The 12,679-nt window shown below is 38.3% G+C and overlaps 1 protein-coding gene across 6 annotated transcripts in view; it reads right to left on the bottom strand.

The window, feature by feature from the left end:
• LOC121528327 (MAGUK p55 subfamily member 3-like) overlaps positions 1 to 12,679 on the bottom strand; it is a 30,308-nt gene that overhangs the window by 2,989 nt on the left and 14,640 nt on the right. For 2 of the 6 annotated variants that reach the window (XM_041815726.1, XM_041815729.1), the window contains exons 4-17: positions 12,213 to 12,290; positions 12,037 to 12,117; positions 11,410 to 11,547; positions 9,716 to 9,797; positions 9,188 to 9,273; positions 9,003 to 9,080; positions 6,536 to 6,732; positions 6,374 to 6,438; positions 5,497 to 5,514; positions 5,170 to 5,211; positions 2,255 to 2,320; positions 1,949 to 2,107; positions 1,675 to 1,755; positions 112 to 205 (exon numbers count right to left, since the gene is read on the bottom strand). In XM_041815726.1, the coding sequence (XP_041671660.1) occupies positions 112 to 205; positions 1,675 to 1,755; positions 1,949 to 2,107; positions 2,255 to 2,320; positions 5,170 to 5,211; positions 5,497 to 5,514; positions 6,374 to 6,438; positions 6,536 to 6,732; positions 9,003 to 9,080; positions 9,188 to 9,273; positions 9,716 to 9,797; positions 11,410 to 11,547; positions 12,037 to 12,117; positions 12,213 to 12,290 (1,265 nt within the window). The remainder of the gene's footprint in view (positions 1 to 111; positions 206 to 1,674; positions 1,756 to 1,948; positions 2,108 to 2,254; positions 2,321 to 5,169; positions 5,212 to 5,496; positions 5,515 to 6,373; positions 6,439 to 6,535; positions 6,733 to 9,002; positions 9,081 to 9,187; positions 9,274 to 9,715; positions 9,798 to 11,409; positions 11,548 to 12,036; positions 12,118 to 12,212; positions 12,291 to 12,679) is intronic. The other 4 variants (XM_041815727.1, XM_041815731.1, XM_041815728.1 and 1 more) reach the window with 3 other exon arrangements.

Below are 12,679 nucleotides of genomic sequence, written 5' to 3'. Positions count from 1 at the left end.
GGGTTTTTTCATTTTTCAGTTAATTCCTTTTTGAAGTAAAATGTAAGTAAATCCTTTGTTGCCTTTTATCATTTCTTAAACAAAATGCTGTTTTCAGTGTCCAGTACTTACTTGCCGTTCTGGATGTCGGCCTCAAACGCACTTTTAGAGATGAAGTGGTACTCGACTCCTTCTCTTTCATGACTCTTCCTGGCTCGAGTGGTGTCTTCATGTCACATTATTGAAGCACAGAAAGAGGGGAAAGATCACAATTGAGGGTTGTGTTTATTTTCCTGACATCACTTTATATAATAAGGACAAAAATAGCCCATGCTTCATTAATGCATGAGTCATGATGATTTCACACATGCTTTTGAAAGCATCTCTGAAAGCAGGACAGCATCCATTCTTACCGAGGCATCAATCAAACTGGGCTTAAAATTAACTTTTTTTATTCATTTCCTGGAAACTTGATGGCTTATAAATCCATGCATGAAGAAACAGTGAGTTAAAATTCATCATCAATCTCAGTGACTTTTTCTGACAGTAAGTCTTAGGCCTTCACGGTTCATCTTGAATAAACCAACATTCTCATGACTTATGCAACACTCAGTTTTGGGTTATGTACTCTTACTTAGGAGTGTTTATATTCATTAAAATGAGAGAAGCAGTAAACAAAACAAACCCATGTTGTCCTATTCTTCTTCTACCCCACCCTGAACACTGTCATGGCTAAGAAACTTTTGTTTATGTCACTGTCATCCCTCACAAAGCAATGAGTGACCTGAGAGGAAGGCAGTTTTGGGGAAGCTTTGTGTGAAAAATGGATGACAATATTTGTTATAGTATATCAAAGGGATGTAAATCGATGCATAATCCACGATATGATACAGATTAACACAATATGACTGGGTACCATACAAAACAACACCATGTGGTATGATACATTTAAAACAGTACAATGCAATGCAACATGATACAACATGATGCACTATATATCATGCAATTATTCTACTGCCTTTGTTTTTTAGAAAAACTTACAGAAGTCCAACTTTCTTAATTTTTGTCCGTTTTTCTCATTAAATATGAGAATGACATAAAAATGATCACTCCCATCAATACAATAATTCATATCCAATTTGAAAAATGAGCCAAAAATCATCACAATTAGATTTTTTTTTTTAATTGCTTAGCCCCAGTTTATTCTAATATTGAGTTGGTTATAATATAGATTGAACAACTGTTTTTGTTTGTTAGAACATATATAAGATGAGGAACTCAAGAAATAACCTCATATCAAATGGCAATCACAATATTTGGAAGAAAAAATTGCAACTAGATTATTTTCCCAAATCATTCAGCCTTAATACCATCCCATAAGATACAATATGATGTGATGCGATCACACCATTAGAGTACTATATGATATGATATGACATGTTGTGGTATGAAATGATACGATACAGAATGAAATAATATAATACAAAATGTTTTGGTACAATACAGAATGGTACGGTATGGTACAATATGATATATATAGTACACAATTAAGTTTCAACGATACAGCGTCACCATGTCACTGTCATTGGTGCCCCTGTGAGCCCACTCTAAGCTTATTACTTCTATTTATTTCTGTACATTTCAGTTCTAACAGCATCCTTTTAAACATAGTAAAATGAAAGAAAAAACACTTACGAGGCACAGCTAAACCATAACGTCGAGGATTTTCTGCAATCACTTTCTGTTTGAGCTCAGTTAGCCGAGCTCCAAGGGAACCTATAAACAAATCAGAGAATAAAAACTCAATAAAAGCTTCAAAAGAGTGAGGAAAAAATACTATTTAAAGCTTTTCTTTTTAGAATATCAGCAGTGTTCTTCGTAAGAGACGGTAAACGTCCTGTCTTGTGTCACAAATCACAACATTTTTAAATCAAACAGCACACTTGAGTTTCTTCATTGGTAAACCCACCTATCAGCACTATAAGACGAGGCCTCTCTCCAGGGCGGGGCAGATATTGTGTAACTTCTTCATAAATTAGGAACTCTGTGTGATTGGTGTCTGGAGTGTGCGGTTCTCCAGGTGAACTCTGCCGATCCTTCCTTCCACGAAAACTTCTGCGCAGACCAGCTGTAGTCAAAAGACACATAAATGTAAGAGATCCAACCACTTAAAACCCCTCTGCAAGCTTATTTTCCAGAGTATTTCTCAATCTCCCTGAGTAAAAATTAGACCAACACAACACAGAACAACACCATTAGAAATCAGGAAGAGTACCTGAGTAAAAATCCCATGAGAAAGCTTGGCCACAGAAGACCGGGGCTGCCTTACTCTTGGGAGAGACTACAGCTCGTATTAGACCAGTTATTCAACCACCAGTCGGAATATTGTCAACAGAAAGCCATGCATGGTGTGTCTACCGCCTCAACACACAAACGTAGCTACTTTAGCATGTAGCAGAAAGCAAAGTAAGAGAAATGAGCTGCCATGATGTGCCACAGAGAGGCTGTGAGAAGCTCAAGAGCTGCTTGCTGCACAAAAGCCTGCCAGAGTGCACACGCACAAAAAAACAAAGCTTTTACAGCGAAGCAAAACACCCACAACAAATCATCTGCCAACTATTATTCCTAAAAATCTGATGGATACAGAAGAAACAGTCACTGATTCTCAATAGAAATCAGTAGATTTGAAGTAATTACCAAATAAACTGGTGAATTCAAAATAAATCATCACTTTTGTTCCACTTTAGCCAAACTTCCTTTAACAGTCTGTTGATTTTAAGTAATAAGAAATTATATTAACTTCATTACTAAGAATGTCGGTGTTTTGTGTGTTAGATGTTAAAAAACAATAATGCTTTACCACTGCTTAAACAGTAATGCATCTAAACGGCCCTTCATCCAAATTCTAGCACTGCTAGTTCACTGCTGTGTTGTTGGCAAACTGATGATAATCAGACTGTTTTTACCACTTCCATTCTCTCACTTGTTAACGTGCTAGTAAGTATACAAGCTGATGCTGGCACTCCAAAAAAAGTTAAGGTATTTCTAGATTTACAATAATTAGTCCTGATCAGAGCAGGAAAGTTTGCTTTACATTTGATGGTAATTCAGCTAATAGTTTTTGAGGAAAATATCTCAAATTTACATATTTCAAACTTTGCCAGATAGCCAAACTGACGTTTTCCACGCCTCATTGACAGAGACTAGGTTCAACTCCAGTCGGGTACTTTGCCGCATGTCTTTCCTCACTCTAATCCAGGTTTCCTACTCTGACATAAAAAGCCCCCAAATAATCTTTAATTGTTACGTTGGGGCCTGAAGGAGATTATTAAAAACTCCTAAAAGTTATCATCTGGGAACCATGAATGTCAAAATTACATAGCTTAAGGTTCATGGAATACATTGTGGGATATTTTACTTCACCAGAGAAACTTTGGTAACTTTATATGTCTCTTATGAAAAGTTGGCTGATCAACAAATTCATTCGGATTTTAGCAGGCAACCATGAATTTGGTTCCAAGTCTGTTGAACAATTTGAGACATTCCTCTGTGTCCCGTTGCGTTGCATTGCATGCTTGCCGTCCACACTGGATCTGTTGAACATTTACAGTACTGTGCAGAACTCTTAGGCATGTTTGGGTCAAAAACTGAGGCTGAAGTAAAGGCATAGACATGGCGAGTAAGCCCACCTGAGGGGACCATCAGAATGTTAGGAGGACTGACACAACCCCGGTCATGCTCTAGATGTCCTTGCATATTACCAGGGGCATGGGAAAATATCAGTTGAAAAAATAACAGAGTCCACATCTTTAGTGCGCAGTAAGAGGTGTGCAGTAAAACGTCTTAAATTTAAGAAACCAAACTGACAACAGTGTTTGGATTTTCAACTTAATAATCTCAATAATTCAAAGCTTTGGCTGTGCTGTGAACCTTCCAACGGCCCCAAAACTGTTGGCAGTCATGGGGCGTATTACAAGGAGTGAAAAAGCCTGGACTATAGAAATGCCATAGAGCTTGACCTTGGCTACCCTCCTCAAGCCCCCGTCTGAAGCACGTCAAGCCTGTGAGTAATCTTTTGCACTCTTCATGCCTTAAAGCACATGACTGTAATTCTCTGCCATGTAAATTTCAGTTTCACCCAATAAATAGTCTGACATCGAGCACTTTTATTTTGATTGTTGTTAAAAGCACATTTCAAACATGGATATAGATTGTACAACTATTTCTATTTTATAAAACAAGGTAACAGGCTTTGCTGAGTGAGGAAAGAGAAAAAAAAAATCAAGAAAATCTTTCTGTTCAACTTGCATTGTTTTGTCCCTCTTTTCGTCTTCTTTAACAAAAGGCGACAGAGAGGAAAATAGCAACTGGGCGACAAGGAAAGCCATCTCGCTGCATTGGGCTGTGTCGCTTGTGTGCTGTCAGGATACTACAATAGGATTCAAAGTAACAAGGCTGATTTTGTCCCTGACTCTCACTGGCATCATGTCTAGGTAGAACACAGTCTAAGGGGAACATCAGCCATTGTATTATAAGTCAGAAATTACTGAAGTCATGACTGTCCAATCTTTGATGAGAATTAAACATAATGAAATAATAGGGATACTTCAGGGAAAAAAGATCAACCATCCACCAGAATGGCTTTGAAATTAAGAAGTAAAGCATCTGTTTTAAATATGTGTAGAACAGTGTCTTATAAAAGGTTTTGACAGCATAAGATTCAGGTCTAAACCAATCGGAAACCTGTGGTTGAAAAATGAGGTGTGGCTGAAATAGCTCCAAGCAAGCACAGAGGCTTTAGACCTGATTCAGCTCCCCTTCTTTGTCTGTTACTAGGTTGACCCACATATTGTTTGGGACAGCGTTTTCACAACAGCTTCATTAACCAGATAGGTGACATCATTCAGACCTAGACCAATACCTGATACAGCCGATGGTCTAAACAGAAGCAACAAACATGAAGCAACACAGCAGCCAGGAAGCTGAATGAACAAACTAGTGAAAAAGCTAACTTTAGTAGACCAGGTCAGGTGTAAAGAAACAAAAAGATCTCTTAGGTTATCAGGTTATTCAAAGTGGCAAGTTTTCAAGCTGCCTTCATTTTAAATCACCAAAGCATAAAAGAAAAGGATTAGCACACAGATGAGCAGAAATATAGTTCATTTAAAATGATTGATCATGCCTCCTCACCTACATCCTTTCCATTCAGAGCACCCTCACTGTCACAGTCCTCTGTAGGGTGACATGCAGGAAGAGAAGACAGGGTAAGAGGGGGAGAGGATGATTTTAAGGTTTTAACATCAGAACACAGTAGGTTATGTTGAAGTAACCACAAAACAAATGATTTTAGGGTAAAAGATGCCCATAATGGGAAAAATAGGTCAAATATGAGGGGAAGTGCACCATAGTTTGACTTTTTGATGAGATGCTGGCAGAATTTCATTCAGAAATTCTGACTGTGAAAGATAAATGGCCAGTGCAGGGATGATTTCATAACACAGGGGTTTGTGCACATACCTCTTTCAGTGCGATCGCCTGAGGTTAGCAGTGCAAAGAATAACACAAAGCATCACCATTGACATTCAAAAATATAAATACTACTTCAAATATAGCTGCTGTTTCACTACTAGTGATCATGTTTGAGTTTAATTGTCCCAAGTTTATACAAAAACTAAAATGCTGTATCTTCAGTGTTTTTCTTCTTAATGTTCTTTGTACTTTTTACACACATGTTTTATCCTGGGTCTTTTTTCAGGAAACCAAAAAGTCTCCTTAGTTTTAACATTAAATTTACAGAGCAACACCTAAGACACAGAATTATAATTCAGCATTTCTTGAACGGCTTTATCTCACTGCTATATTTTGTTATGGATCAACTTCAGGTGGCATTTACAATAATTTGAATGATTGTTAAGTTTAGATGTAGAAAAAGCTCAGTGTTGTCTTCAAACAGCTTTCAGTAAACCCCAAACTTCAGAAGAAATAAAACAGAAGCAAAGCAGAACATTAAAACAGGAAATGAATAATAATGTTTAAAAATTAAATATTTGTTCTGAATTATTTTCTTTCAATCGTTTTCATTTTGAATGAGTGGAAGCAGCCAAAAAAACAAAACAAAACAAAAAAAAACTGACCTGACGACCTCTTTTTGTTTCTCAAACTACTTTGTTTTGGTTGCTGTTAAATTGGATTAGAAAATGAAATGATAAATTGCGTATTCTTTTTAGGGATTAACCTCAGATCCCTGATCTCTCTTCATAATCTCTCTATCTGCATCTTCTCGTCTAGATTGGATTTAGTCAAAACAGCTACAGATCAAAGCTTCTTGTCCATTTATGGTTCTACTGTAAAATATCTGAGACCGGTTTTGATTTCAGGGGTCAGACAGGCTTACATGAAGAAGCTTTTGGGGAAATAGGAGAAGGGAAAGAAGCCATTTTCATCCTGTATCTCAGCCGCCTGAGAAGAAAAAAAGAAAGACCTTCCTAAGTGAACCCTGTGAGACGGTGTTAAACACAGTTATTCTTTAAACATCAGACTTGGTGGTTTTTACTACCTCTCCTGGAACTGTGTAGACGGGATGAGAGCAGCGCGCAGGTTACAGTCTCCCACCCTCTTAGCCTGCCACCAGGTAGCATCCTCCTGGCTAACCACTTGAAGAATGTCACCCCTCTTGAAAGGAAGTCCCGCCTCCTGACAGGGTGTGGCCTTGTCTTCATAGGGCATGTAGTCAAACAAAGCTCTCAGGTAGACCTTTCAATGCACAACAAGAGCACAATGACAGTTAGCCTAGCTGTCTACATGAAGGGAGATAGATGAAGATCCTGGCTGTGCCCCTTTTACAGCTTTTCTTCGTTTGGTCAAAAACATGCTTTTAACGGAAATGGTGAATGCCATTAACCACATAAACCTTTTGGTATATGTGACTGAGCAATAATTTTTTGGTTTAAGAACAGGTCAGTTCTAAGAAACAGCTTTTTGAACCACAGGAGCTGACCCCCAATTTAGAACAAGTCTTCCATTTTTGTTACTTAATAAACATTTAAAGAGCTAAAATGGTGCCAAATGAAGAGCCGTTTAGGATTTCATAATCCTTTCTCTAAGCTGAGTCTGAATCTCTACAGAGATAGATTTCTCGCAAAGAGTGAGGCTGGACGGACATGGGCTGCAGAAACACAAGTAAGATCAAGGTTTTGAGTGACAAACTATGACTAACTGTACTGAACCAAACCAGATTGCTTGATGGAAAAGGACCACACATGAGTGCTGTCTGACACCACTTGTCCAGGCTTTAAGATGGATGTTTTCTATCTATGTCTTTGGCTGTCTTTTAGTGCGGTTTTTAAACATTTCTGCCTGGATGTGTCATTTCTATGGGACACAAAAGTATCTAAAGTTTGTTTTAGGTGGGGACAGAACAGTTGGCATAGTCAAAAACAACATGACACTTTGGTATTTTTTACAGCATTTCTCTGTGCAGAAATCACTTCCTGCCCCCATCAGGAGTTCTTCACTGTGACATGACATCATCTGCAAACAACTTATACATGCTACACACTTTCCAAGCCATGGTTTTACCCGGAGGTAGAATGGTAAAAATGCACAAAAAAAAAATTGGTATTTTTGGTCAGACAAAAGCCCTATATACATGGCACCTGTGTAATTTAGAGTGGTATTTGTTGTTCTTTTTTACCATCTGTGTGGCTTTTTCTGCTCTTTTTTCTGATTAAAAAAAATAGACGCTTTGTAGGTGATTATCTACAAAGGGTTGATACCTATGGGTTTCATCTTATGTTGACAAATGATTTAATTTTGCTTGATTTATTCATTTAAACTGGACTTTCCAGGCACGGGTGCTTCTTTCTATAGGCACAGCTCTCCTGCTCTCGCCTCCTACAGCTTCTCTTTTGCTTTGCCTAATCTTATATCAGTATCATTTAGCCATATGTTACAAGCAAAACACAGTTTACATTTTGAAATGTGTCACTCAACATGATTAGGCTTCAACAGCTTATCTGCCCTCGCTATCATTATTGTGCATAATGATCCAAAATTAATAAAGTGATCCCTCTCTCTCTCAATAACAGGGACGTTGAAGAGCTCTGATCAGCTGCAGATACGTACAGGTGACAGACATGCCATAAGTGCATACTGGGAGACCCAGGGGGAGATTGATCTCTCGATTACTGATCATGGACAGCTTGCTGCATAAAAATGTAAATAACACTTGTTAACCCAGGTTAACACCCATGTTATCTTTTGTATATTCTGGTTGAAAGTATGTGTGGGATAGGCTACATGAATAAAACGGGATCTGCAATACATCTGCACGGTATTGCATTTTTGTATAGAATTTAGAAATTAAAAATTCCCTGTGTTGTCATTGCTGCAGTCATGCAGCACCTCCATGTTTTCCTACAGAAATGTCTGTAAATGTGAGTACATTACAGACTTCACTTATCCTGTGCCAATGTGCTGCAGCAAACACTGACTTCAGGGGGTAATTCAGAAGTTATTAGAGGTCCAGAGGTAACACTAATCCTTTGTGAATAATGCTAAAGACACAGTTTATGGTATGTTTGGTATGATATCTGGTTAGTGACATGTAAGCCGAAGAAAGGCTACGAGTAACTAGCTGAAGAGGGCCATCTCACTACCGACCTTAGCACAGTTGGACATACTTTTACCAGTATAGTCACTCTCCCTTGGGGCTTGCCTAACTTTAACTTAAGCAAACAACGGTGAACTGTTCCAGACAGACTTTCAGTCTATGGAACAGATTTAACTTTTGTTAGCCAGACATAACTCAGATCTTAAAGGTGCCACTGAGTGGGTTGTTTTACTTTCAGACTGAAGCCACACAAAATGTTTCCTGCTTAATACTGAGACAATGAAACTGACTGCTGGCTGTACTGAATGTACTGCATGTATACAGGAAAAAAAACAATACTCTCTTTAAACTGTCATACTGCATAGAGACTGGGTGCAAGTCATGGATAACAACAGAGGTAAAGTATCCTCACTCTGCTCTCCTTCAGCCTGTCTTCTTCTGCTACAGCTGGAATGATCTTCAGTGTGATGGAGCCTTGCGACTGTGACTGCTCAAACACAGGACACACAGAGTCACCCTCTACATCCACAGTAATCATCAGGGAATAAAGAAATAGCACCTGACCTAACACGATGATTTAAGTTACATTTTTTTTACCAAAATCTGACTGATCTCCTCTGGCCTTTTGTGAGTTATCAGGTTTCCATTGACCTCACGAAGCTCATCCCCGACATGGACCAGTCCTAAAACATAAACAACATACATTACAAAATAAGCACACTGAAAACAACAAGCACAAAATCCTAAGAAAATAAAAGCATGGGAAAAATCCCAACATGTGTAGAGCCACTAGGAGTATTTAAAGAGTTTGTGGCTTAGATATGATCAAAAAAAGAGAAAATTATCCGTTAGAGTGAAGTCAGTAGCATCTCTATGGTAACAGCCAGGAGCATCCCTTGTCTGTAATCTCAAAATATGCAATCTCGTGGCACTAATCTCAAGGATTTGATCCACCGGGTTCATGAGGTTACACAACGTAATCCCCTCACTTCTCTGTCAGTATTACAGGAGCAACAAGAAAGCCCTGTTGGGTAGGAAGGTCAGTATATTTTTCTAGATGATTCCCTTATAAATAGGATGACTGTTGTTTGATGATGTATGCTGTGTTAACATGTGAAGACTCACCGCTGCGGTCAGCTGCTCCTCCCCTCATAATTCTGGCCACAATAACAGCTCCTGTCACCTCATCTCTGCGTATAGTCGCCCCCTGAAGGAAAGAAAAAACAAGTAAAGATCAGATTTGAAGACACACATCATCTTCTCTTTAGTTTAATGAACAGATACAGATACAGTTTGTGGTGTTCTATGGTAAGATTGTTAAATTGTTTGAGTGCTACATCTCTGTAACTCTTGAGATTTTTTAATATAATTTAACAAACACCACCTTCATGTTTAAAGCCAATAAACTTCACCCAATACCAGGGGTCATCAAGTGCATTTGCACAAAGGATTTAATCTTGACAGAAACTCTGGAGGCCGGACTTTCAAGTAAACAATAAATAAATAAATTAAAAAATATTTTGGTCTGATTAACATATTATTGTATTAGTATTCTCTTTCAAAATGCAGGACATTTTTGGCCCTCCCTGATTGTGATTTAGCACCAGTATTAGCTAATTTTAGACACTTTTAACCCTTTTTTTGGAGTTTTTTTTTGCCACTTTTTCCCTATTAACACAAATTTTGACATTCTTTAACCCCTTTTAAACCACTTATCCTGCATGTTTTATCCCCCTTGAGTCACTTTTAACCATTTTGCCACTTTTCACAATTTTTTCCACTTTCTTCTATTTTTGCCACTTTTAACTCCTTTTTACTTTCTTTGCACTATTTTTTTGTCACTTCTAACCCATTTTTTGATACTTTTTGCCCCTTTTTTTCCTCTTTCACCATTTTTTTGCCATATTTGAACCACTTTTCACCACTTTCCTGACGATTTCTGTCTCTTTGTGCCACTCAACAACCCCTTTTCACCACTTTATCTGGCCCTTTTTGCAACATTTCTGCTGATAGTAACCCTCTTTTATTTTTACATATTAATTAATAATGGCTGACAAGTGAATTTCTTAAAAAAACGATCCAATTTTAATTAATTTAAAAACTCTTTCAATATTAATTGTTTTTGGGGTGGATTTAACAGCTGCAGACAGTTAAAGCCACAGGATACGCTTAAAAACCACATCTTCTTTTCTTACTTTTCTGAATTTAATGATCTTCTGGGGGCCGGACAGGAAGCTTTGGAGGGCCTGATATGGCTCCCAGGCCATCAGTTGATGTTCAGTGCCCTGTACCCAATCTGCGGTCTTCAGCGGTAGTATCAGAGGTAAGACAACTGTATCTGGGTGTGTTTGACAGTGTGTGAATGTGGAGCACCTGCTGTGCCAGGATTATGCCATTTTAGAATCAGTATAAATATTTTAGGCCGTTTATGGTGCTGTCATGGAAAAGCAATATGAGAACACCCAGAGAGATATTTCAAAGTCTATTTTTTACATTTCTCTCACAATGTGTTCAAGCTCTTTTTTAAATAATGCGCTGTATTTATAATGCTTAAATACTTGCATGACTTCAAAAGGTGTCTAGAACAAGTTAACAGCACATCTATTTCTGTCCTTTTCAGAGGGTTTTCCATGAGAAATCATTGTTTTCTTCAAGCATCACAGATTCACACAATCGCACCCTGGAGCTCTCTAAGACCTCAAAGCTGCTCCATTAAAGTATAAGTGTTTCAAAGCATCACTCAAGATCATAAGAATAGCTGTTAAGGCATGGAGAGCTCTTATTTATTTCATCCTCAGGGGAGTGAGGGGGGGACCCACCAGAGGCTCCTTGTTCTTCACTAGACGCACAATCTTGACCGACTCTTCCTCCACGTCATCATCAAAATCTTCGGGGAGTGGCGGCAGCACAGGGTCAAAGTTCTTTTGGGCTACCGTGTCGTGAGCTGACAGCACCGCCTTCAAAAAGGATGCACAAATAAACAGAGAAAGGTGAGATTTAAGAGCACAAACAACGATGATGAGGCCAACAAAAAGAGAGCAATGAAGGGAAATGATGACAGTGGCTATAAATCTGAAAAGCTACATTAAAAATGTAAAAAAAATCCTTCCTTTCAGCTGCTTTTAAAAATGAGTGCTCCAGTTCCACAGCCATCATCTCTCCTTGCTTCCTAGAAAGCCAATAAATTAAATGTAATCACTTGATAAGAGTAATTAGGCAGCCTTGTCTGCATCGAGGGGACAGGAGTGAAAATGTTACAGACAGCTCTGACGCTGGTGTTATGTAATAATGATCAACTTAGAGGAAAATCAGAGCAGCTCAGAGGGGAAACACTGACACGCAGCAACATTAAAGAGATCAAACTTGGGAGGAAAGAGCGCAGAAAGAGGGAGGAGATACTGCCATGACAAAAGACACAGAATGTGCCTGTATGTGTCTACATGTACCTTGAGGTGAGGAGTGCTCAGCAGGAGAAGAAGCTCTCTCTCGTCGTCTTCCAGCGGTCCGTTCTGAAGCTCTTCTGCAAGCTGACAGTTTGAATCACTAAGTCAATTACTGGTCATGTTTTCATTGAAATCTTATAATTGAATATTCAGTTTTGAATTATTAAGATTGAACCTACATCCTCTGCCAGACAGGAGGCGCTGTATAGAACAGGAGTTGGGCTGTGTTTCTCATACTGCCTCAGTTTGTCATGGATCTGAATCGAACGACAAAGACTTTAAAGGCACACAGTGAAAGCAGCTTTTTCACATGTGACTAAATGGAATTAGTGTTTTTTCCCAGAAATAGCAGATTAAAGCTCCTGTGGGGAGATTTTAACTGGATATGAAACAGACTGAAATGAATACTGGTGTCTCTGTAGGAGCAACAAAAGCAAACCAGACTACCACTATAAAGATTTACTATTTTACTAAACAAAATAATAATAATAATAATAATAAATAATACATCTTCAAACATAATGAGCAGAGATATGAGGTACTGCTTTGCTTACAGTGGGGCGCCAAAATACTACAAACTGAATAAAGAAACTGAAAGTTAAGACGTTCAATAAGTACAAAAATACATGTATAATTACACATACAA

This window comes from Cheilinus undulatus, linkage group 20 (genome assembly GCF_018320785.1).
Source record: "Cheilinus undulatus linkage group 20, ASM1832078v1, whole genome shotgun sequence".
NCBI classification, from domain to species: Eukaryota; Metazoa; Chordata; class Actinopteri; order Labriformes; family Labridae; genus Cheilinus; species Cheilinus undulatus.
This window is presented reverse-complemented; position numbering and strand designations above follow the sequence as displayed.